Raw genomic sequence first — 26857 nt, forward strand, 5'->3', positions numbered from 1 at the left:
CATGTGGCATCCACAGTGTTAATGGTGACAGTCCATGCTCTTATAAACAGGTTAACCTTGAAGGTGATCTAATATTATCATGAGGAGGCAGGCGACATAGATCCAGTAGTGGAGGAATGAATAAAGGGGTTAATTGAGAACATCTGACCCTATCTACCTGGGAGAAGTTTCCACATTTCTCATCTCATACATGGCTCACCTTGTTCAGCCGTGGCTAGAACACCACCGTCATGGAACCCAAAGGCAAGCGTAAGTGTGGACACCCAGGAGGCTGGACAGAAGGAGTGAAGCTGGACAGTGGATGCCCATCAGCCCCACCCTGCTCATTCCTGGACTTCTCCATATGGACAAGAAGCCCCTGATACGCTTAAATCATTATTATTTGGGTTATGTGGGTTTTAATCTATCTCCTAAGCCTCAAAGAGTTTTCAATTGCTTTCTGTACAAGAAATCTAAGTTAGAATTTTAGAACTTTGTAAGATTCTCTAATTTGGGCAGTATTACCATGCTTCTGATGTTTACTCTATTTATTTATTTATTTATCTATTTCACTGTGATGTTTAGAATATACTCTCCTGAAACCTCAAAGACTCATCTCCTCAGGACAGGAAGGAGGGGAGAGTGTCCCTCTTTTCACCCAGGCATAGAATGAGGAGAGCACTAAGAAACAGCTCCTGTGTGAGTAAAGGGACTAAGTCCCTAAGTCCTAGCCCTGAGTCCCAGCCCGGGGGACACAGCAGGGCCAGGGAGCGAGTGGGTCGGGCAGACAGACTGAGCCACACCGCGGCCTGCTGGAGTGGGCTCTGCTCAGGGATGTGCTGGACCCTGCCCTGCTCTATACATCTGGAAGCCCAGGTTCCCGTGGAACTCTCCGTATTCTGACCCCATGTTGGCCTGGGCCTTGGTCACAGTGTCCATCCTGACTCCATCCTACCTACATTGGTGAGGTGATTCTGGTTCTGACCCTTTATACTAGCCTGATGGTGTTCAGATTTTGCAGATTCCTCCACCTCTTCCCTCTTTCCACTTACAATCCCGTGTTCCCTGCCCCAGCTTGACGATTTATTCACCTACAAAGCCACAGCATCACAAGGTGGAGTGCTTTTGCCTCTCAAACCTCAAAGCCCTTGAGCCACCCCATATTCACCAATCCTACCGAACCCACCCAGCAACTGGGTTCCTATCTGAAGGGATCCCAGCCTTTCAGTTCTAAACATGCCTTTTATATTCCATGGTCGACTTTTGGGATTCTTCTCTTCCTGGCTGGCATCGATTTGGGGATATCCATTGCTTCTGAGGCTCTCTCTCAGCTTATTGGCCATTGCCAAAAGAGTTTTCACCTGGGCCACTTGGGCTTCGTCAGTCTCTTTGTTATTAAAGGCACAAACTCGCCCCTTACACTTTTTAATTATATTTTTAAGGGCTTTGTTATCTGTGTTCTTGACATACTCTTCAAGCTCCTCGCCCCCAAGATCCTCCTTCCGGGTGAACAGCACAATGGTGTATTCCATGACATCCTTTCCAAAGATGGCCTCCAGATCCTTCACTGCCATTTTGTCCTGTTGAGTGAACCGCCCCAGCTGGAACACAAGGACCAGAATCTTGGTTCCTTCTGCACAGAGGGACCAACAGTGTTTGACCTCCTTCTGTAACCAGGATGGATCCTTTTCAATACCAGATATCTGGGAGAATGATGGCGTGTCCACAACCACAATATCTTGCCAGTCCAGCGTTCTCCTGCCACTCTGACATGCCTTGGTGACTGGCTGGGCTTGGAGCTGAGAGAAAAAGATGGGTTTCCCCAAGATGGTGTTCCCAGTCGCGCTCTTGCCAGTACCACTCCTCCCCACAAGGACAATACTCAGGGTTTCTGTGCAAAGGAAATTGGAAAAGATTCACCATCATGGGCTGATATGGAATTCACCTTTCCAAGTTATTTACAAGGCAGTCTACACCATTAAGCAGAGGGAAGCTCAGACAGCTTGAAGGCCTCCTGTTTACCCAGCAGGTCGGTCCCCAGGCATGAGAATGGCTTGTCCCAATTCACACAGACAGAGAACTCAGCAGCGGGACTCGGACCATGGTCTACATTTAGTACCCATCCATGAACATGGTACTGTTCCCATCTCTGAATCCACTCTGCTTCCTTCTCCCAGTACCTCTTCTGACTCCCTGGCACCTGTGAGGGCCACTGGCCTCATCTCCTCTCCCTCAGCTACATCTAGTCTACACATCTTAACTCTGAATTCTGCTCCTATTGTAATTATGCCCCCCCATTGCCAAATGTGGCTCATCACAGCAAAATCTTTTTGATGGATTTGAAAAACTATTCTACAGAATTGACTTTTCCTGAAAAAGTAATCATATATACCATCAATGCATTACCAGTTCCTCTGTTGGGTCATGCTAAAATTCATTTCTCATTAGAAACCACGTTGAACCTCATTGTGTCTTTGATGAGTCCAGGAAGGCACATCATACTTATGATCATGAATATCCACTAATACTATTCTGTGTAGCATCAGAGATGGAGGAGAACAGGTTTCCCTCTAGGTGAAATTTGCAGATGCACACAGCTCTTTCAAACATGAAAATGCAGAGGGGCTTTTCCTCTGCATTTGCACTGATACTGTGCCCTTCACGGTGCTCTTCCATTGTGAATTCTTTGTTAAGTTACATCCATCTCAAAGAAAAGAGCAGGGAAAATTCATCCCATGCTCTTCCATCCAGGAGGAAATATTAAGCTGCTTTTTTGGAAGTCGCACTCTCGTAGTTATGCCTGCATAGTCTGTAACTATAGTCATGCTTACATAGCTTCTGTGCCTGCAGAGGACCTGGCTTTCAAGCATCTCTGAGACCTGGTACGACCTCCCCATCCCAGTGTCTAGTGCTATGAACCCATCGCCATCAAGACCATTCTTTTATGCCGCTAGGTCAGCCCCACTCCTGTGTCTTTCAGGTTGCTAATATGCTCCCTGGATGTCTCCCAGCTTCCCGCCCTGCTGTCCAAACCCTACCCACTCTCCAAAACCTGTTCAAATTGGACTTTCTCCAAACAGCCTCTCCTGATTCTCCCACATCTATTCTTCTTTAGGAGGCTCCCAGCACCTGGCCCTCCATGGGAAAGAGGAAAGGGCTCAGTAACAGTGACTCTTTGGGGTCTTACGCTATTCATGGTGGGGATGTCTGAATAGAAGAGAATGGGATAAGTAAAAGAGAGAAGGCTCGTGTCAGCAGAACGTGTAGCACTGAGTAAGTGAGGAGCCCTTCTTCAGTGGGAGGGAGCAGTGTGACGGGGCTGCCAACACCCATCTCCCACCACAGGGCTGTCCAGCAGGGCCTTGGGGCTCCCTGTCCTTGTCCAGTCCTTGGCTCCTGACTGCACTAGTATCTTATACTTAGTGTTGCTTTTATGAACAATTTTTTTTGTTACTGGGAATTGAATCCAGGGGTGCTTATCACTGAGCCACATCCCCAGCCCCAGCCCCTTTTTAGAGACAGGTTCTTGCTGAGTTGCTGAGGCCCTTGCTGAGTTGCTGAAGCTGGCTTTGAACTTGTGATCCTCCTGCCTCGGCCTCCCAAGCCGCTGGGATCACAGACGTGTGCCACTGCAGCTGGCTTGTCACACTTTCTTTAAAATGGCCTCCTGTCTGCAAAAGGGTCAAGAACCAAGAAAGAAATCTGGCTTAAGGGAAAAGCAGAGTAAACCAAAAATCCAAAATTATCTCATCGCCAGCACTGAGTGCAGAGCCCTGGGCAATAGTACACTGCAAGGAAAAGAAGAGGCCGAAGGTCCACACCTTCCCTCAAGACCCTTAGCATCCAGGTTGGAGAGATGGGAAAAGCCTCATGACCGAACGAAAGACCAGTTCAGGAAGTGTGAATGGGAAAGGCACAGCTTAGAACAGCCTGAGAAAGACAGGAGACAGGAAAGAGAGGAAGTCCACAGACCGGACCTGTCCCTTCTCTCCTCTCGGCTCCTCAGAATGCCTTGTACATTCCACATATTTTTAAACACTCCATATAAAAAGGTTTCCCACGTGAAGTTTTACCTATTTCTCTGAAGATGCAGGGCTTGCTGCTCTTCTGCTGCACCATCTTTTCGATCTTCTGCAGCAGCCCGTCCACCTGGCCCCACTCTTCCTCCCCCGTGGCCCGGTAGTTGAAGGTGCTGTATCCGTTCCCACAGTTCTGGATGAGGTCATAGACGGGTTTATTTCCATTTCTTAAGAACGTATCAAGATCCTGATCCTCTAAATCCTCTTTCCTGGTGAGGAGAGGGATTGTGTACTTAATACATTTTTCTCCAAAATGGCTTTCGATGGCTTTCAGCACCTTAACATCTTTCTCGTCGTAGGAGCCCACCGGTGTCACCAGCAGGAAGGCGTGGGGGCCTGGAAAGGTGTGCTTTCTAAGCTCTGATTCAGAAGCCTCTGAGGACGAGAGGTCTGGAGCATCGATGACACAGACTTTCCTCTCTCCCCACGTCCTGCTCTCAGACCTGAAGCTCTGGGTCACCGACTGCTCCCTGAACCGGGTCTCAAAGACCCGCTTCCCCAGAAGGCTGTTTCCTGCCGCACTTTTTCCAGCGCCTCTCTTCCCCACCAGGAGGATCCTCAGTTCTGACATTCCTGGGTCCCACTCGGGTCCTGTGGCCTGCAGCTGTCTCTCTCCTGAGCCTGGGGGACAAAAGGACAGGTTCAGAGTCTCTTCCTACAGTTTACAACAGCTAAGGACAGGGCCTACGATTGCTCCTCCCTGTCCATTTCTAGAGAGTGCACTGGCCAGGAGACCTCTCATCCCCACCAGAAGCTGTCCCTGAAGGCAGAAGCCATGAAGGGGACACAACTAAACCAGGAGACATACAGGGGGCCTAAGACTACTAGGAAAGTGAACGTGCCAGATTTGGCCTTCAATGGATCTGGTCCTTCAAAGTAGTATTGAAGCATGAGGTCCATAGGCTAAGATAGGAGCAGGAAAAATCTCATTTTAAAATGCCTTTTAGTGGTCTATTTATAAATTAAAGACTATTCAGAATTTTTTTAAAAAGTGAACTACTGATGTACCACATGGATGAAACTCAAAAGCAAGGGACTGGGGATGTGGCTCAAGCGGTAGCGCGCTCGCCTGGCATGCGTGCGGCCCGGGTTCGATCCTCAGCACCACATACCAACAAAGATGCTGTGTCCGCCAAGAACTAAAAAAAAAAAAAAAAATTAAAAAAAAAACAAACTCAAAAGCATGCTAAGTGAAGCCAGGGCAAAGGGGCACACCTGTAGTCCCAGCTGCTCAGGAGGCTGAAGCTGGAGGATGGCAAGTTCTAGGCCAGTCTCAGCAACTTAGCCAGGCCCTAAGCAACTTAGTGAGACGCTGTCTCAAAACAATAAATTAAAAGGGGTGGGGATGTGGTAAAGCAACCCTGGGTACAATCCCCAGTACAAAAAAAAAATGCTAAATGAAAGAAGCCAGACACAGACCTATGTGCTGTATAATTCCATCATATGAAGTTCGGAACAGGCAAAATGAGTCTATGTTGATAAGAGTCTGGGCAGTAGTTGTCTCTGGGAGGCCATTCAAGACAATGGAAATGCTCTCTGCATCTGTGTAGATGGTGATCACTGTGTGTAGAGATGGCAAAGGCAATCCAGCAGATACTTAAGATCTGTGCATTTTACTCTGTGTAAATTATGCCTCAACAAATTGCTGTCAAAACCTGCAACCTGTGCCCTAAAGCTGTCTCTGCACACATCCTCTGCCCCCACCACTTCTCCTGGAAGCCAAGGTCAACACCAGACCTACGTACTGAGCAAAGAGAAGAGCTGCAACTACAGAGAGCACTCACGGAGTCCCCGGGGCACAGCACACGGCAAAGCAGCTGAAATGCTAGTGACGCCCGAGCAAGTCGTGACCCTGGGGCTCTCAGAATGCACTTGGGTAGAATGCCTCGCAGTGGAAGGACCAAGGAGACAGCCTCTGGACAGTGGTCAGCATCTCAACGAGCACAGCAGTGGCCACAGAAGGCTTCAGGGCAAGGAGGGACTGTGCTCAGGCCCCAAGCTTCTCCCCCTTCTCTCACACTTGTCCTCTCATCTCACAACCTTCGGGACATGGGTGTGTGTGAGATCTCCTTCCTCCCATTTTAACCTAGCTCCTCCTAGTTATTCAGGCTCCTGTGCAAATAGAACTTTATGAGAGCTCATTGGAAATGACTCCCCTCAAACCACTCAAATTAGCTCCCTTATGTTTTACTTTATGACTTTTTGAAACAACGTGTCTCCCTCCTCCACTACCTACCCGCATTGCCCAGGAGTTGTATCAATAAAATTTTGAATCCCCACGGCCTGAGTTCACATCTGTAAAATGAGACACTGATAACAAGACACCCTCTTCACAAGGCTGCTGTGAGGAATAATACGTGTGTGTGTGTAGCTATGAAAATTGGATGATGTTATTTCCCAGCATATAATGTCTCTGCAATTATTATCATTATTATTAAAACTATAATTGTATTACTTTGGGGCATTCCATGAGGACAGGAACCTTGTCTATCTTACTTACCACTGAGTATTCAGGACTGGCCCAGAAATAATCTAATAGTGCATCAATAAAGGGATGGGTATGTCACACCATGAAACAAATGGCAGTTACTGAACAGAGAGAGGCGGGGTGCATGTGACTCAAGCAGGTGTGCAAGATGTATCATTGACGGTGATCGCAACATGGATACCATACTCTGCCAGTGAGTTCTGCAAGTTGGTATTGTCCACGAGGAGTGATTTCTGCCTTTCCCTTATGAGCAAATCTTGGGTAGTGCTAAACCCAGGACCCGGAGAAGAGACAAGGTTAGTAAAGAAGCTACAAGAGGAGTCCACACGCCAGCCCATAGGCACAGACAAGGACTCCTTCAACAGGACCCTAAAGCTCAGGAAATAATCAGTCAAGAGCTAATGGGGTAGCTCTTGTTACATTGTGTGCATGTGTGAATATGTAACAACAACAACAACATCAAAAAGCTTCTGCACAGCAAAGGAAACAATTAAGAATGTGAAAAGAGGACAAGAACCTATAGAACAGGAGAAAGATCTTTGTTAGCTACTCTTCTGCTAGAGGATTAATATCTAGAATATATACATAACTCAAAAAATCTCAACACCAAAAACCCAAATAACCCAATTAATAATTGGGCAAATGAATTAAACAGACACTTCTCAAAAGAAGAAATATAAATGGTCCACAAACATATGAAAAAAAGATGTTTGACATCATTAGAAATTAGAGAATGATAATCAAAACTACATTGAGATTTCATCTCACCCAGTCAGAATGGCAGTCACCAAGAATACAAACAATAATAAGAGTTGGGGAGGATGCGGAGGAAAAGCAACACATTTAGACTGTTTGTGGGACTGTAAATTAGTACAACCACCTATAATTATGGAGACTCCTCAAAAGATTAGGCATGGAACCACCTTATGACCCAGCTCTACCACTCCTCAGTATTTACCCTGAAGGATTAAAGCTATCTTGAGCTGGGCGCAGTGGCACATGCCAGTAATCCCAGTGGCTTAGGAGGCTAAGGCAGGAGGATCACGAGGTCAAAGGCAGCCTCAGCAACAGCAAGGCACTAAGAAACTTAGTGAGACCCTGTCTCTAAATAAAATACAAAATAGGTCTGAGGATGTGGCTAGGTGGTTAAGTGCTCCGGAGTTCAATCCCTGGTACCAAAAAAATAAAAAATAAAATAAGAAAAAGAATTAAAAGTCATCTTACTATAGTGATACATGCATATCCATGTTTATAGCAGCACAAGTCACAATAGCCAAACTAAGGAACTAACCTAGGTATTCATTAATGGGTGAATAAATTTTAAAAATGTGGTATATATATAACCCAATGGATTTTTATTCGGCCATAAAGAAAAAATGAAAATACGTCATTTGCTGGACATAGTCTCTAGATGGAACTAGAGACCATAATGTTAAGTGAAATAAGCCAAACTCAGAAGGTCAAGAGTCCCATGTTTTTTCTCATATGTGAAAGCTAAAGAGGAAAAAGGGAAAGAAAGGTGTTGATTCAGGGGGAATCTCATGATAATCAAAAGGAGATCATTAGAGGAAAGGAAACAGAAGGTGGGAGTGGGGAGGGGAGGGGAAGTGCTGGGGAGGGATATCGGCCAAAATGCACTGTTACATTGTGTGCATGTGAGAATACGTAACAACAAATCCCACCATTATTCACAACTATAGTGCACCAATTTTTAAAATGTGGAAAGAGAAAAAAAAAGCCACAAGAGGCAAGCCCAGCTCCACAGCACATCAAGGAGGCCAGAGACACCCACACTGAGCCTAGGAGCTGCCTGGCGCTACACTGACGCACAAGGATTAGGAGTTCCCTGGGGACAGTGTGGGCGCCCACCTGAGCAAGGTCTTCAGGTGCATTTGGGCTTTGATTCCCACGGATCACTCTTCCACTTTGCTCTGGCTGCATAAGGAATTAAAAGAATACAGACAGAAGCCTAACGTTCTTAAGGGATCAACTTACCACATGCATTGTCCTTCTCCTGACTCGTAGCTTCCCTCACACAATCCTAGAAAACAAAGGGGGAAGTGACATAGCACACACATCCGTAGTCTCATCTTCTCACAAAACAAAGAAATGGAGACATAATTATGTAATTCAGAGAAATCTGCTGAGTAGGATGTTGTCAAATCTGGTCCTGGTGTGTCCTTGTGGAACCATCCATGGTGGACGTACCCTTCTCCTGCCTGGCGAATCCTATACTTGCTCCCAAAATAAATTCCATGGTATAGTCTTGAGTCCATGTCCTTAAAACCTCCTGTACTTTCTTCTCACCTCCTTTATCAACTACCCAGGTTAGCCAAGGAAGCTGCCCCTCTGCCTTCTCCCAGGGCCTCCCCAATGTCTTTGACACCTTCATCATCCCCCTCCCTCAGTGCTCTCCATTTAGCTCTGATGATCAGATTTCTTTCACTTCCATAAACATTTCAAATTCTTCAGGGTTCTTTAAATGCAAAAGATCGTTTCAATGCAAAAGCACATGATATATATTGCGTGCATGTATAAATATGTAACAACAAATCCTACCATTATATACAACAATAATGCACCAATAAAAAATATGGAAAAATGTGCATGATATATAAGTGAATAATCAGTCCATCTCCAACATACCAGAAAAGTAACAGCTATTCGCTGATGTATGTCCTTGTGTTTATCTGTGCATACCTGAACATGGAAGAGACTTGCTAGGCTTTCTGTTCTGCAACCTGCCTAATAATACAGGCTTTACAGCTGCACAAGTCAACATGGATACACCTACCCACACTCTTTAGTAAATAAAATGTATTCCATGGTATGGACATACACAACTGATACAGTCATCTCTTTACTGATCACTTGTTTCAGGTTATTTCTGATCTTACTGTTTTAAAAGTTGCCATGATAACTATCCTTCTACATATATCTTTATACTTATGATTTTTTTCCTCTGGATTGCTAAAATCCTTAATTTACATGTCCATAATTTACTGGCCCTCATACACTTCTACGATGATAATAACAGTTTACAAATATGAACACCTACTGAGTTTTAAAGGTTTAACCTCATAAGCATCTCATTTAACCCTCACAGCAGTTCCTGAGATGCACATTATTGTCTCTGTTTTACCGAAGACAAGTCTGAGATACTGTGGTCAACAAAACAGCTGTTTTCGGTCCTCGTGGAGTTTGTAGGGAGGCGACCGCTGCAACCACATCCCTAGGAATCCCTTGATGTGGTGGTGTGAGGGGGGCCACAGGCGCAGAGGAGTGGGGGGCTCACACCAGGGACTCACAGGGAGGAGTTCCTGGGGAAGTGAAGGGAAGCTGAGGCACATGGGCAGAACCAGTGCCAAGAGAACTGCAGGTCTGAGACTCTGGAGTGGACCTGACCAATAGGAAGGCCAGTGAGGCCAGCACACAGAGAGCAGGAGCTAGTCACTCATGTCACTCCATGTGGGAACTGTCCACAACAGATAGATCTCAAAGCCATAAAGACTTGGGATCACCTGCAGAGAGTATAAAGAACTCAAGAAGGGCCAAAACCAAACCCTGAGGACCACTTTTAGAGGCCAGCAACTGGAGGAGGACTCTGCAATCTTTGGAGTAGCCGGAAAGAGGAGGAAAAGGCAAGAAGAAGGGGGTTTTACTGAAGCCAGGGAAAGAGATTCTAAATCTTTGTGTGTCTAATAATATGAAGGGTTAGGAGAGCAAGGCTTAATTTGCTCCTTCACTTGTTAATAAAGTCCAAAGCCCTCAGTCTGATTCCCCTTATCACTCCAGATTACGTATAGATCCCTCAGTAAGCAAGAGCCGTGTCCCATCACACATTGCAATATTGCCATTCATTTGTACCCATCTCATCCATTGGCTAATCCTTACCTGGAATCTGCCACCCTCAGTTTTGAAGTCCACGCACTGTCCTTTACACTCATCCACCAAACACTGGATCTCACAGAGGAGCTGGGACACCTGGCTGTGCCGCTCATCACCACCTGCCTTGTTGTTGAAAGCACAGTATCGGCTCAGGAAGTGCTGAGCCAAAGATGCCTTAAGAGATGGCTCGTTTTCAATATAATCCTGCAGCAGGTCATGCCCCAGATCATCCTTCCAAGTGAAGACGATAATGACGTGCCTGCTGGCTTCAGGTCCAAACACTCTCAGCATGCCCTGGATGGTCGCCTTGTCCTCCTCCGTGTAATGGCCGATAGGGATTACCAGCAGCAGGACATGGGGGCCGGGAGCACAGAGCTCCAAGCACTGTTGGAGACTGCGTTGCTTGGTTTCGGCACAAGCCATGGAGGAGAAAAGGTCAGGGGTGTCGATGACCACCACCTCCCTCCCTCTCATGGTCCCACTCTCTCTCTGGCACATCTGAGTCACCAGCCGATGACTGAACTTGGAGTTGAACACAGTGGTGCCCAGAATGGTGTTCCCAGTGGCACTCTTTCCCGCACCGTGCTTCCCTAGAAGGAGGAGCCGCAGAGGGGACATCCCACAGCCCTGCTCCAGCCTGCTCTCCTGGTCCAGGTGCCAACGGGTTCTGCGGGGACAAAGCCATGTATCAGAGCTGCACTCACACAGGACAGGGGGACAGCGAGGAAGCCCATGCTCTTCTGCCCCACAGGATTGAGCCCCTGAAGACTCAGGCCAGACTGCTCCCAGGGTCTTCCTGAGCTCTCACCCCCCAAACAAACCTAAAGAGCCCTTTAATTCTTTCAAGGCTTTTATCATTGGGAACAGAAGGAGCAAGATACGTTAGAAACTCAGCAAACAGGCAGGTTTCAAAGTTGAAGGAAATTTCCTAACTAGTCGTTAAAAATACAGACCTTAAAAATACAGATTTGCCAGGCTGGGGTTGTGGCTCAGTGGTAGAGCGCTCACCTAGCATGTGCAAGGCCCTGGGTTTGATCCTCAGCACCACATAAAGATAAATAAAATAAAGATATTGTGTCCAACTACAACTAAAAAATAAATATTTTTTTAAAAATACAGATTTGCCTAAACTTACCAAATCAGAATCTCAAAGGAAGGAGGAGCCTAGAAAACTGAATTCATCAAATGCTAAGAAATAATTATAAGCAAAGTTTAAGGAATCCCTGTCTTATAAATATGAATTAAATTTAAAAATAGTAAAAGCTAGAATATATTAGCAAATATAACATAGGGAATATTTGATGCTCTGAAATCCTATTCCAGGAAGCAGAGTCTTCACCTATGGGAGCATGAGCACCCTGTGCCACGTGAACCTGACACAGAAGCAGGGGGTGGTGGGTGTGACCACGGGCTCAGAGTCTGAGCTGCTTCACCTTTGGCTCTGCCACTCCCTGCTGAGACCTCAAGAGGCCACTTAGCCATTCCAAGCCTTCAAGAATATTTTTATAAGACATCATCTTATATGAGATAACATATAAGAAAGTGACTTGTCCAACAGGTGGATGAAAAAAAAAATGCTTAACATCACTAATCATCAAGAAATGCAAATCAAAACCACAGTGAGGGGCTGGGATTGTGGCTCAGCAATAGAGCACTTGTCCAGCACGAATTCGATCCTCCCTGGGTTCGATCCTCAGCACCATGTAAAAATAAATAAATACAATAAAGGTATTATGTCCAACTATGACTAAAAAATAAATATTTTTTTAAAAAACCACAGTGAGGTATCACCTCACTCCAGGATGGAGTGAATGGTCATTATCAAAAAGACAGAGAGGGAGCAGAAAAAAGGAGGGAACCTTTGCAGACGGTTGGTAGGGATGCAAATTAGAATGTCCATTATGGAAAACAGAATAGAGGTTCTCCAAAAAGTTGAAAGTTGAACTCCCACATGATCCAGGAAACCCCACTACTGGTTACACATCAGAGGAATGAAATCAGTACGTCAAAGAGACACCTGCGCCCCCCGTATTTAGTGCAGCACTGTTAGCAGGAGCCAGGAAACAGAAACAACCTGAGGCTCCATCAGCCGATGACTGAATAAAGACAATGTGGCACACATGCACTATGGAATCTATTCAGCCATGAAAAGGATGACTTCCTGTCATTTGTGACAATGAGGATGGAACTGGAGATCATGATATTAAATGAAATCAGCCAGGCACTGAAAGACGAGTACTGCATGATCTCCCTCATCTGTGGAATATGAAAAAGCTGATCTTACAAAGATCGAGAGCAGAAGAGTGGTCTTCAGAGGCTGGGAAGTAGAGAGGAGAGAGGTTGGGGAAGGGCTGCTCTGTGGGTTAGGTAAGAACAGGAAGTTCTTGGGGGCAGGAAAGATGGTGGAATGAGATGGACATCATTACCCTAGGTACATGTATGACTGCACATAGGGTGGGACGCTACATCGGTGACAACCAGTTGTGCTGCAATTGTGTACAGTGAATCAAAATGCATTCTGCTGTCATAGATACCAAATTAAAATTGATTCATTAATTAATTAATCAAAAAAATAAGAAGCTCTGGCATATATATATGCATATATACAAATATACATATATCATAATTTCAATTTCAATTTATTTATTTAAGTAACTTTAAATTTTAAAAAAAAATGTCACAAGGGGAATGTGCCTCATGATTAATCAGGTCCCAAATCTCTCCTATATCTAACTTAGATGAGACCCTGGACTTGGGACTTTTGTGTTGATGCTGGAACAGGGTGATTCTGGGGGGTTGGGGGATGGAATGAGTGCATTTTGCATGTGAAAGGGAAATGCATTTAGGGGTCAGGGACAGAATTCTAAGGTTGGAATATACCCTCCAAAGTTCACATGTTGGAAACTTAATTGCCAAGGCAACAGCGTTAGGAGATAGGACTATAATGTAGATTAATGCCATTGTCATGAGAGCAGGTTAGCATGAAAGTGGATTACAAAAAATGAGTTTGGTCCCTTCTTGTCCTCCCTCCTGCTCCCTCCTTGCTCTTCTGCCTTCCATCATGGGATGATGTAGCACAAAGACCTTTGCCAGCTGGGGACGCCTTGATCTCAGACTCCTTAGCCTCTAGAATCATAGTAAATCTCCAGAACTGGGGATGTAGTTCAGTGGTACAGCACTTCCCTAGCACGCATGAGGCCCTGGGTTAGATTCCCCAGCACCACAAAGAGAAAGAAAGAAGGCAGGGGAGAGAGAAAGAAAGAATCTCTTTTCTTTACAAATTACCCAGTCTCAGGCATTCTCTGATAGTAATACAAAACAGACTAAGACGCCCATACACCAAGCCAAAACTCGAGTGTGTAGAACAGCCCTCCAGCATTAAAGGGAAGCAGTATGTGTGTGATAAGGCACAAATGGGTCCTAAAGGCACAAGTCCTGAAGGCCGCCAGGTGCCCTGCTCCTGTTACACAACCTTCTCTCTCCCAGCCTGCACCTGGGAACTCACAAGGAATTCCCTGCGGTCGGTGACAGAGAAAGGGAGGGGAAGACCGGGGCCTGGTTTACAGATGGTTCTGCACAAGATGCAGAACAGCTGCAGCACTACAGCCCCAATCTGGGACATCCCTGAGGACAGTGGGGAGGGCTATTCTCCCCACAGCCAGAACTCCGAGCTGTGCACTGACTGTGCATTTTGTCTGAAGGGAAATGACCAGACACGCAGTTACAGACCAACTCACAGGCTGTGGCCAGTGGTTTGGGGGGTGACTGGGGACCTGGAAGGAAGTAGAACACTGGACACAAGGGAGTCTGGGAGAAGTATGACAGACCTCTTAGAATGAGGGAAAGGCCTGAAGATATTTGTATCCCATGTCCATTCTCACAAAAGCTGACCCAGCAGAGGAGGACTTCAAAAATCGAAGTCAGTGGGCAGGATGATACCAGTCGGCCTCTCTCCCCAGCCAACCGGCTGTCACCCATTGGGTCCATGCTCAGAGTGGCCGTGGTGGCAGGGATGGAGATTATACATGAACTAGTAACACGGACCAGTACCCCATAACCAGGATTTATGGCCCAGAAGTCGGGAGTCGCAGTCAGTGAGGACTGACACCATGCAGTATCACCCCCAGTGACCCACTAGCAAAATGAGCTCCTGTCTCCAAGACTTACGTTCTGCTGGCCCAGAGCTTGTAGTTTCAAAAAGCAGGAGACACAACAATTATCCCCAAGGGGGCTCTGGGTTGGGGCATCCTTGAAAAGCTTCCTATGATGCATCTAGAAGCAATTCCCACCTCAAAGAAAGACTGTCGGAGAAGCTTCCAGAGCCCCGAAGGCCAGTTGTCAAGAGGAGAAGAAGGCTTCACATGTGAAAACCAGGTCAGCTTAAATGGAGGTGAAACCACAGTTTTCAGCAAAGTCTCATCCACCTTTAATACCCCATTCATAGTATCTTTTTTTTGAGAGAGAGAAAAAAAATTTTTTAATATTTATTTTTTAGTTTTCGGTGGATACAACACCTTTATTTTATTTTTATGTGGTGCTGAGGATGGAACCCAGCGCCCCGCACATGCCAGGCGAGCGTGCTACCACTTGAGCCACATCCCCAGCCCATTCATAGTATCTTAACTGTGCAAGGGCTGGGAAGTGCTAGAAGAGTGAATGAGGGGAATCAGGACCCCTGTCCCTGCTTCTTGGTGAGGCTGGAAGTCCCCACAGCACCCGTTCACTTCCTCCTGGGGGCTGCTCCATGGCACCACCCAAGCTCAGAGCATTCCTGTGGAGGACCCTTCCTTTCTTCCTGTTCCTCCCTTTCCACCCTGCCTTCATCTCAGCCTCCTGCTCCTCCTCCTCCTCCTCCTCCTCCTCCTCCTCAGGCTGAGCCCCCTCCCTGGCACTTCTCCTTGTAAGAGGGCTGCTGACTATGGCCCTGTGTCCCTCCTGCCCCATCTGCCCCCTGCAGGGTCGAGCAACGCGCTTTGAACCAGGAGGAAACCTTCCTAGAACCTCGTAAGTGAGCCCAGCACCCTCACCCCTCATACACGCACCAGTGTACACACAGCCACGGGCCCAGCACACCTACCTCAGTCCTGTCCCCTGGTCCCTGGCAGCCTCGGAACCCCCGAGCTCCTCCTGGCTCCATTCCTCCATCTGTGGGAGCAGCTGCTGGTTCTCCAGGACAGAAGAAGTAAATCCTCGGGAGAGCAGGAGCCACGGGTAAGGACAGCAGGGGAATGGCCAGTTTCCAGGGCTAAATCCCCCTGACAGAGGATTTCTGAGGGTTTCTGAGAAGGAAGAGGTTTCTAGAAATAGGTCTCACATCAGCAGAGGCACAGCTGCAATCAGAGAGGGAGTGCAGAATGCCAGGTCCCAGGGCAAGTGCCCACGCTGGGAGAGGCTGAGGGAGGGGCCTGGTTGGGGACACACACAGATCTTCTCTGGGACTGGCCACACTCTGGGGCCACCACACAGCAGAAAGCTGTGGAGCTTAGCCTCTCCCACAGCTGCAGACTACAGAGATGGTAAGAGAAACGCCAGCAGAGGACCAGCTAGAATCTGGGTGCAGGAGGGTTTGAGCTGAGTCTGTTTGGAGTGGCTCAGAGCAGGCACTTCCTTCCCCCCACTGGTCCCCCCACCACCTATCTCACCCTACTCCTCTCCCAAGATTTAGATAAAAAATATGAAGAAATTGTTTGCTTCCTCCCACCAACTCTCTGGTCTCAGCTAACCCCAAAAATAACCTTTACAATCCCTCCCAACAGCGTCCCTAACCTGCCACCCCCCAAGCCAAGGCCAGCTGCCTCTCCGGTGGATGACAGCTCTTCCCAACTAGTGACACATGACCTCGGGGTCTCACAAATAAAACTCCTTCTTCAAGATACCACAACGTGTCCCAAAGCCTATCCCAACTTCCTAAGGTAGTTGAACACTTTTATTTTTAACCTTACTGGAGCAAAAACTGCATGAGATTTACCATCATCAACACCTTTTTTTTGGTGGGTGTGGGGTGGGTACCCGGGATTGAACTCAGGGTCACTCAACCACTGAGCCACATCTTTGGCCCTATTTTGTATTTTATTTAGAGACAGAGTCTTGTTGAATTGCTTACTCCTTTCTTTTGCTGAGGCTGGCTTTGAACTCACAATCCTCCTGCCTCAGCACCCTGAACCACTGGGATTACAGGCATGCGCCACTGTGTGTGGCTCATCATAAACACTTTTAAGTGCATAGTGCAGCTACCTGGAGCACATTCACACTGTCACACACCAGATTTCCAGAATTTCTCCCCTCACATCACAGGGTTCCAGGCGGATGAACTCCAGCCCCCACTCCCTTTTCACCTTTCTACTTTCTGTTTCTGTGCTTTTGGTGACTTCTGAAACCTCCCCTGTGGACTCCTACAGAACCAACCCTCGTGTGCCTCACTTAATCTGCTGAGCAGACCACCCCCAGGTTCACGGAGGGCAGCAAGACCTTCCCTCAGGTGCAGGGACCATGACTCCATGACCTTGAACTCAGACTGGCTTTTTAAGTGTCTGAAGCCAAGCTGCACCACCCTAGAAGAAGGAGCGTGGGGAGGCTGCTGAAGTTCAGGGGGGTTCTTCAGACACCCAGGCTCCACAGGAGACAAAACCACAGGCTCTGGGGCGTTGCTTAGCCTATCACCTCCCACCCGACAGTCCCCACCTGCCGACCTTGAGGACTCCTTATCATGAACTCAAAATAAAACCCAATCAAGCTGAGATGACCCGAGGAGGGTTTGGGGGACACTCGGACCACACCTTGGTGGGAGAGCTGGTGACGGCCCCCAACCTCCTTAAGCCATTGCAGAAGAATTCTCACCTTCTTGAGCACTAGGTCAACAGACATAAAACCAACTCATTAAAACCATCAGACAAATGCCTAGACCAGCACAGTGCGGCCCATCCCAGCAGTCACTGCCAGAGGTCAATTAAAAGGCACCGTTGAAGGCCTAGCAAGACAATGATCCCCAAAACAGAGAAGGGAGAAAACTGAACAGAGAAAAAGCTCACTCATTCTTAAATGAAATAATAAGTATTAGGGGAGTACTTCAGATAAAACCAGACCTTCAGACAGCTCCTAAATGATTTAGCAAAGTGATTATTTGCTGAGTTGACCGTTTTACAAAATGATCTTTCATCAAATTAGCTCTTACAGCTGAAATTGTTTTTTTCCTGTGGAGGGAAGTCATGCTCCCCATCTGGTTGGGCCGTGGGGAAGGATGGAGGTTCCCTGCCACCTAGCGGCGGTGCCAGGGATGACAGGCGCAGAGAACGTTCCCTGGGGCGGAGGGCAGGACTCTGCAGGCAGGTGCACACGCTCCACCCATCCGTGCTCTCCGCAGCGGCAGGAGGGAGAGCGACTGGACCTCGGAAAATGGAATAGTCAGTAAGATAGTTATGTAGGCAAGGAGTTCACCTACACCAGCGGCGCCAAGGGGCACGAGACCTGCCCCTGAGAAGCAGCTCACCGCCCAAGGACAGGAAAAAGACTCAACCTGCAGCTATGAAGGTTTAAACCACCTGTGCTGTGGGTGCATACTGAGAGCATGCTGGGAGCCGAGGATGCGCTGAAGATCCTGCCAGGTGCAAAAGCCACCAAGTGGGGGAATAAACAAATACGGCCATTTGCTGTGGCAGGTGCTGAACGAGCAAACTGTGAAGTCCAGGAGAGGCTAAGCTGCACAGGTTAAGTACCTCACCTACACCGGAAAGGGCAAGGAGAAATTTGCCTGTTGGGAATGGAGTGAAGGGTCTGGGGCAGAGGGAGAAGAGCGATCCTAACAGGATTCAGGGTGCTGAGAACAGCCTGCAATGTGTGGGGAGGGGTCAGTAGGGAACCAGAGAGAGGCTGCTGCAGGGGGCCCAGCTAGAAACAAGAACAGCAACTGAATCACCAGAGGGGAAATGCACAGAGGGAAAGAATACAGGTCATGACATATTTAGGAGACAGTAAACGAATTTAAAAGAAAAATGAATTCAGGGTTGCATTACACGTGTTCCCATACAGAAGGGAATGCTATTCACAGCATAGACGTCTTTTTTTACTTTGAAAAATATTATTACATGTTGTTTCACTGCAAAGATAGAATGTGTGTGTTTACTACAGTTTGGGCAGATGGCAGTAAAGTGTCTTGTAACTAAATTTGTGTATTTTGACAATTTTCGGATGGAAGTGAATGTCCTTATTCAAACAGAGTCCATGTTTGTCACAGTAACAATAATGAAGAAGTCGCTGGCTTTTTCAGATTTGCATGAAGAGTAGCAGTAGCAGTCACCCCCAGCTGACTGGCTGTGGAATAGCCTTGGTAGGCACTTCCCAGTGACCTTCACAGAGACAGGGGTATGCACAGCGGGTGTTCTGTGGGGACTTGAGCACCACAGCTTGGGGACACTGACGTTGAGGCCCCTGGAAGCAGGACAGGCAGAGGATTCAGAAGGTCATGCTGGTTCCTCCCCCGGGTGAGACTCCACCCTCTCACTGAAACGTTTTCAATTCTTCTTATCAGCATGAGCGACCACAAGGATCCACCAGCCGAAGCAAACACGCGGAGAAGAAGACAAGGACATTGTCATTTTTTAATGCAGAGTAATACTCAATTGTGTATAAATGCCACATTTTTTTTATCCATTCGTCTATTGAAGGGCATCTAGGTTGGTTCCACAGACTTGAATCAAAGTGTGAAATATGATATATCAAGAACTATGTAATGTTTTGAACAACCAACAATAAAAAAATAAAAATAAAAATAAATCATAACTAAAAAAAAAAAAAAGAAGAAGAAGGCAAGGACATGCCCTTTCCTGGGCTCGGGGCCATTCTGGAACCTTGTTTCCTAGGAGGCTGCTGGGAACAGGGCTCAGGGACCCAACATCCAGGGCAGGTACTGGGCAGAGTCCAGACTCCACGTACATATCAGGTGGGGAACGGGGGTCTGGAGAGGAGACCAGAGACAGGAGACGCCCCTTCGCCATGAGGCCCCCAGGCCTCCCCCTCTCTGGCCCAGGAAGACAGCCCCGGGCTCCAGCAGCAGCAGCAAGGCCTGTTCAGAGCCTCGTGCGCTGGCCTCCCCTGCATTGAGAGAGCTTTCCTGGGCCCCTCTGCAATCCCAGGTCCTTGACCCAAGAACCCAGGAAGCATACATAATCCCATCGTCACTGCCCCAACTCAAACAGGAAACCCCAGGCTCCTTCCAGGGGCGCTCTTCCTCACCAAGCCCTCAGATCTACTTGGGGACAGGTGGTTCTGTTACTGTAGTTGTCATTGTGACTCCTGGGGTTTTCCCTCAAGCAATTTCCAAAGGAACCAGAGAAGGGAGGCTGAGGGGGACTACCAGCCTGGGTGCTAAGGACACTGCACAAGCCTGGAACCACCTGGCTCCAGGGGCCCAGCCGTCCTCCAGGGAACATTCCCCGAGAAGCTCGGGCGTCCTTTCTCCTCTCTTCCTTCCGTCCCTGTGGATACTGCCCACTCCGAGTACTGCCCGTTACACCTTGCCCTCGGCCCCTCCCCACCAAGTTCCTGCAAACACCCACAACTTTCCTGGTGACAACCAGAGCAGGAATCAGGGGTCCCACCATTGGGGTCAAGAGAACATGGAGCACAAGTCAAGGGCACGTTCTCCTGTTTGAGTTCCTGTAACTCATGAGATGTACCGATTCCGGGCCAGAGATGGACCACCCTGCTTATGCTGTGAGTCCACCACTGTCCTTGACGACACTTCGGAAGTGAAACGCCCCAGCCCCACCTGCCTGGGGTGGAGGTCCCGCTGCACAGCAATGGGAAGATGCACTCAGGACCAGGACATGCAGAGAGAAACCAGGGCCCAGGACCCGACCTGCCAGGTCCCTGCCTGTGCAGGCAGTGGGAAGACCTGAGGGGGAGTCCTGCCACCCCCTCCACCTGCCCCCATCCTACAACCCCAAACCTTTCACAGGCCTGTGCCTGGGAACTTTCCAAGATCTCATATCCAAAGGGACGCAGAAGGTGCTGGGGCAGGAAGACCCATCCAGTATGAATGGCCCTCTTGCTCCAGAGGACGAGTTCTCCCCTCACCTCTCCTGCTCTGGTCTTCTCCCGCCTCCTCTGGTTTTGACCAGTGGGTCCTTCCCAGTCTCACTCTGCCAACAGCTAAGGTGGGACCAGCTAACCAAAATGGCTTCCCTTTTCCTTCTTAACCTGCAGACAGGACATGGGAAGATGTTAGAATCCATCGGGGAACAATTCAGGCCTCTCTCAGGGTCTCTGGTCCCTCCTTGCTGTTGTTCCTCGTGATCTGAAGTGGCTGAAATAGTCTTGAGGTTTCTGCCCACATGTCCCCTCCTGCTGGTGGCCCTGCCAGGTAACAGAGGCTCTGTTCTCTTGGCCTAGAGAAAGAGGCAGAGCAGAAAGAAGAAATAACCAAACAGGCTCCATGACTTGGTTTCCAACAAGACTCGTCCCCGGGTGGAGGATGGGGAGTGGGGACGGGGCTGTTGAGAACCCAGGGGACCAGATGTAAAGAGAGAAGGACTCCCCCCCCCCAGTCTACAAAGAGGTTTGCCCTTCCCTCCACCCTCCACTGGAGAAAGAAGAGAAGGAGCCCAGCAAGGCCAGAGAGGGGCCTACAGCCACCTGCTAGCAGCACAGCAAGGGGCGGCCATGAGTGTGCAGCCTCAGGTCTTTCCAGACCCCCAGCTCAGCATGGAAGCTGCCAAGACAGGCCGAACCCAATGCCTATGAGGGCTGGGACAAAGGCTGGTGGAGCAGCAACTGGCCTGATGTCCTCACACCCTGGCACCAGGGGAGAACCCAGAACCGCAGCACGGCTCTGGGGAAGGGTGACCAGGGAGGAACTTCTTATTTCCTGTCACCCATGCAGATGAAAAGGCACAGCCACTGCCGCGTGACATCTGGGTTCTTCTTCAAGGCAAAAAGAAACGCAAGCTTGTCAACGAATTCCAAGTGTGTTTTGATTTTTGCTTTTCTTTCAGGGCCCCAGCAGCCTAAGAGCCTAGGATCTCCATCCACTGGTAAAAGGAGCCTGAGGCTGAGGCCTCTCTGTAGCCTTGGGGAGAGCCAGGTGCCACCATCCCCCTCCAAGCCTTTCTGGACTTGGGCTCTTGCTTGCAGACAGTGGGGTGCACGTTCCCTCCTATGTGCCTCTCTCTTTACTTCAGAAGGGGAGAGAGAACTTGCCTAGGAAAACAAACCAGATTCTTCTGTTAACTACCATCCCCACCCAACAACCTAAGTTTTGTTTTATTTTGGTACTGAGGATTGATCCTAGGAGTACTAGGGGCACTTTACCACTAAGCCACATCCTTAGGCCCTTTTTTTTTTTTTTTTTTGAGTCAGGGTCCTGCTAAGTTGCTGAAGCTGGCCTTGAACTTGGAATCCTCCTGCCTCAGCCTCCCAAACTGTTTAATTTTTAAGATTTTAAAAATATAAAAACAGTTCTGTCCCCCCTGGAGTGGCTCAGTTGAGGCCACTTTACAGGAAGGGGTGGGCTCCCCAGAGGAGAGCGGGGCCATGACAGGAGAGAGAAGGGACAAACCTCTATTGCCAAACACAGCGTGTTCCTGACACCACAAAGTCGCAGGGGAAGCCCAGCTCAGGGATGTCCCAGGGGCACCAGGCTGGACTTGGGGAAAAGGACATGAGTGGGCACTTCAAGGCCTGTGCGGCTGAGCTGCTGTAACATGCAGGGCTGCAGCCGTGTCTCTGGGAGTCCCTGACCAAGCACTGCACAGAGGGAACCAATGGCCTCCTCTGTCTTAGAGATATTAGAACTGGACACACTGGCCCCCTTGAGACAGGCACACAGGGCAAGTGTTTGAGGCTCTGGCACCACTGTTAGTGACCTCAGACTTCCACCGCTAGCTCAGTGGCAGTAGCAAGCTTCTGTGCCAATGTTTTTTGTGAGTTGAGGTGTGCGTGGGCCACATGATGCTGCACCCAACATCACTCAGATGACACATGGTGACCAAGGTCACTGGTGAGTCAGACATACCACCAACTCTGCTCCTGAGCCCTGTGCCCACCACAGGTTGCCCCCGCTCTGAGAAAGAAGACCTCTCACCTTCACCCAGAGCCTCCCAGCCCAGCCTTGGGCTTTCCCATCTGACAGCATGTACCCCAAGGTTGCTTTTTTAAATTTGCACAAAAGTTTTGTACCCCAAGTTATCAAAGCCTCTGTAGAAGGGACTCCCACGTACAGGATCCCCTCATGGTAGTGCAGAAAGAGCCACACTGTGACCATCAGTATATAAGTGACGTCAACTGTGCAGCCACTTGGTGCACACAAAGGTGACATAAAGCATATGGGAGAACAGGCTAGCACACTCGAGAGGCCTGACCAGCCGAGCACCAGAAGGAGCCCAGACACAGCTTACTTCTTGGCTGGTCGCGCTTCAGTGCTCCTGTCCCATGCGCCAAGAGCTGCTAGTACCAGGGTCTGCCATATACAGGTGACCCATATATGCCACGGCCAGGCCAGAGCAAGTCTTCCCAGAGGCCTTCAGGTGGACATGTGGAGGAGTGAAGGGTAATTAACGCTCATCAGAACTTCTGAGCTTAAAATAAAAGCTTCCCAATGCAAATTGGTGCAACCAATCTGGAAAGCAGTATGGAGATTCCTTGGAAAACTTGGACTGGAACCACCATTAGACCCAGCTCTCCCACTCCTCGGTTTATATCCGAAGGACTTAAAAACAGCATACTACAGGGACACAGCCACATCGGTGTTTATAGCAGCACAATTCACAATAGCTAAACTGTGGAACCAACCTAGATGCCCTTCAAGAGATGAATGGATAAAAAAAACTGTGGTATTTATACACAATGGAATATTACTCAGAATTAAAAGAGAATTAAATCATGGCATTTGCAGGTAAATGGATGGAGTTGGAGAACATCATGCTGAGTGAAGTAAATCCAGTCCCAAAAAACCAAAGGCTGAATATTTTCTCTGATAAGTGGATGCTGATCCATAATGAGGGTGAGGGGAGCATGGGAGGAATGGAGGAACTTTGGAGGTAGGAAAGATGGTGGAATGAGATGGAAATCATGGCCCTAAGTACACGTATGAAAACACGAATGGCGTGACTCTACTTTGTGTACAACCAGAGAAATGAAAAATTGTGCTCCATTTGTGTACTATGAATCGAAATGCATCCTGCCATCATGTATAACAAATTACAACAAATAAATTAATTAATTAAAAAATAAATATAAACTTCCCCAAGAGCCTCGCTCACAGATAGATGATGGCTTTGAGATCTCCAGCCATGAGTCTCTCAGGGCTCTATCAGTGCCAAGGACTGACTGACAGACACTCTCTAAGAAGCAGAAAAGAAAGCTAACACCAAGGTGTGACACCCAAGTCCTCAACACCTGGCCTGTGATGATTTATATTTGATTACGTGCATCCCAAAAGCCTGGTGAATTGTATATGGGCCAAAAGTCCCTCTGCCCTTGAGAACTCAGGGCAGTGGAAAGGGCAGAACTTCAGGGCAGAGACCTGGGCTCAAGTCCTGGGTGGGATCCAGGAGCAATCCCTGGACTTCCACCCAGGCCCCTCTCCCCTCCTGACTACCTGAGGCAGGTGTGCTCATGGCCAGCCTGCCTTTTCCTCTCCACACCTGACACCACTCTCCTGTGGGTGCCTCTGGCTCCTGGCTCTCAGCCTATGTCCTCATTTTCCCATCCGGCTCCAGGACCTCTGTGCGTGGCTCTTTGCTGCCACCCTCTGGCCCTCGTCAGCTACACCTTCAGAGCATCTGGGCTAGCAACCACCTTTGGTCAATTACATTTAAGAGACTTCGTCAAAAACAACAGACCAAGAAGCTGGGCTCCAAGGTGCACACCTGTGACCCCAACGACTCAGGAGGCGGAGGCAGGAGGATAGCAAGTTCGAGGCCAGCCTGAGCAATTTAGTGAGGCTCTAAGCAACTCAGAGAGACCCTGATTAAAAATAAAAGGGACTGGGAGTGTTGCTCAAGTGGTAGAGCGGCTCTGGGGTCCATCCCAATACCAAAAACAAACAAGACAAAAGAACCACAGATCAACAGTCACAAAGAAAACTAAAAACCAATCTCTCTTCTGAATATACATACAAGAATCCTCAAGAAAATACTAGCCTACTAAATCCAGAAACATAAGAAAGGAATTATGCACCATGGAAACGTGGGATTTATCTTAGGAAGTTAAGGTTGATTTAACACCTGAGAATCAACTAATGGAACACATCATATCAATAAAGTCGAAACATACATATCTATGATCAACTCAATAGGCACAGAACAAGCTTTTGACAAAATTGAGCTCTTTTTGTAATAAAACACATTATCAACCAGAAGGGGGCATCCTCACCTCAACCTAAGGAAAGGCATCTACAAAACCCACTGCTGAAATTAGTCTTGCTACGGAAAGAACGTGTGCTTTCCCCCAAGGTCAGGAACCACCAGTCAAGGGTGTCTGCATTTGCCAGGTATGAGGTCTGAAACTGTACGTGGTGTTTGTTTCTGTGTTCCTAATAACATACCATCTTTTTAAAATAAGAGGTTGCAAAATATGTCAACAAGTCTAGAAAATAACCCATGTGCTCAGCACCCATCTTCATGAAATCTCAAGAATTTGCCCTTTTGTTTCAGATCTTTAAAAAAAAGAAAGGAAAAATGTTTTAGATACTGATAAAACTCCAGGGGCACCTACAGGCTGCTTTCAACATTTATTATGACAAATAATGCTGTAATCAACATGAATGCATGTGAGTCTTCCCTAGAATGAAGGCTGTAAAGTGAAATTTCTTTGTCATACAGCATGCAAATTTTAAAATTTATTAGATTTCATCCTTACCTTTCACGGGCCAGGTGGTGCATGCCTGTCATCCCAGCAGGTTGGAAAGCAGGGGAATCAGGCGTTGGAAGCCAGCCTCAGCAACTTAGCAAGGCTCTAAGCAACTCAGGGATACCCTGTCTTTAAATAAAATTTAAAAAGGGCTGGGGCTGTGGTTCTGTGGTTCTGTGATTGAGTGCTGCTGGGTTCAATCCCTGGTACAAAAAAAAAAAAAAAAAAACAGTTCATCTTCACCAAGACTTGGTAGCATCAAGCTTACGGCTGTGACAGGATGGTAACAGGTTGTGTGATCAGCTGTGAAGCTTTAACATCTTTTAAGATGTTTACAAATTTCTCTTCTGTGCTTTGCCGCTTGGTAGCCTTTGCCCAATTTGCTGTTGGGGTGCTTTTAGTTTCCACATGTTCTCTCTTTTATGCCCTGTGTTTTATGTTCTACATTTTTACATGTCCTATGTGTGAATAATTTACTAGTTTTATGCTGTACAGGTGTCCTTGCAAAGACTGCAGCTTGTCTTTTGAAGTTGCTTATAGTATCTTCTACAGAATTTGGATCTAGTCAAAATTATCAATGTTTCCCTTTGTGGTTAGTCCTTTTTGCATGTTCTTTTTAAAAAAATGATATCCTTCCACCAGGTGCAGTGGCCCACACCCATAATCCCAGTGATTTGGGGGGCTGAGGCAGGAGGATAGAAAGTTTCAGGCCAGCCTCGGCAATTTAGCAGGACCCTAAGCAACTTAGCAAGACCCTATTTCAAAATGAAAAATAAAAAGGGATGCTGGAGATGTGGCTCAAGGTTAAGCACCTTTGGGTTCAATCCCAGATACCAAAAAATATGTATAGTCGTTCATTCATCAACCAAATACTCCAGGTACCACCCAACATTACTGCCAGTGGAAGGGTAACTGATACATTTTTTGGAGGGTATTTGGGCAAATTGTATTAACAGTCTTTAAAAATGTATACATAAAATAAATGTAGGGATTCTACCTGAGAATTTTATTCCTACACTTGTAGAAATGATATGTCCACTTCTAAGAATTTATTGTATCAAAAGAACTGGGTATGAATCCAAGCACAGAGCCATAAGTGTGTAGTTTTAATTATGAAAATCTTAGACAATCTAAATTTCCTAAAGAAGGCCTGGTTATAATGAAACCGCCTTGCCTCTGACCACTTGCTGCTGCTATGACAGAATGGCCTGTACTGTGTGATTATGAATGGCGGGTGTTTGGCTCACAGGTCTGGCGGCTGGAAGTCCAAGAGCCTGGTCCCAGATTCTGATGGAGGTCATTGTCTACATGATATGGTGGAGGGCGGGCAAGCAGACAGGGCAGAAGAGACAAAAGGTGGGGCTCAGTTTTATCCTTTCATTAGGACCACACTTTGGGGGTAACTGCTCACTCCCTATAGTAATAGCATTGATCCATTCATGAGGGTGGGACCCCAGAGCCTAACCACCTCCAGAAGATCATGCCCCTTACTCTGCTGTGACAGCAGACAGCGGTACCTCCTAGGCCTTGGGAGGAGGGGACCCCTCCCTCACCCCCAGGAGAGAGAAGAGGTGCCGCA

At 47.7% G+C, this 26857-nt stretch overlaps 1 protein-coding gene across 1 annotated transcript; it reads right to left on the reverse strand.

The window, feature by feature from the left end:
• Window positions 1-16: 16 nt before the first annotated feature.
• Gimap8 (GTPase, IMAP family member 8) lies at window positions 17-25310 on the reverse strand. The gene is made up of 5 exons (XM_077795883.1): window positions 25288-25310; window positions 10441-11101; window positions 8542-8587; window positions 4053-4679; window positions 17-1870 (listed from the first exon to the last, which is right to left on the reverse strand). Exons 1-5 carry the CDS (start codon window positions 25308-25310, stop codon window positions 1119-1121), a joined length of 2109 nt encoding a protein of 702 aa, XP_077652009.1. The 3' UTR covers window positions 17-1118.
• Between the last annotated feature and the right edge of the window lie 1547 nt (window positions 25311-26857).

This window comes from Urocitellus parryii, chromosome 3, assembly GCF_045843805.1.
Source record: "Urocitellus parryii isolate mUroPar1 chromosome 3, mUroPar1.hap1, whole genome shotgun sequence".
Classification (NCBI taxonomy): Eukaryota; Metazoa; Chordata; class Mammalia; order Rodentia; family Sciuridae; genus Urocitellus; species Urocitellus parryii.

What these genes read in the sequence shown, in the direction of transcription:
- Gimap8 (XM_077795883.1), bottom strand. Translation starts at nt 25,310, where the DNA reads ATGCACCACCTGGCCCGTGAAAG. An exon ending in CACCACCTGGCCCGTGAAAG is followed by an intron (nt 11,102 to 25,287) that starts GTAAGGATGAAA and finishes TTGTCCCCGCAG; the next exon opens with AACCCGTTGGCACCTGGACC. An exon ending in CTGAGGGTGGCAGATTCCAG is followed by an intron (nt 8,588 to 10,440) that starts GTAAGGATTAGC and finishes TTTGTTTTCTAG; the next exon opens with GATTGTGTGAGGGAAGCTAC.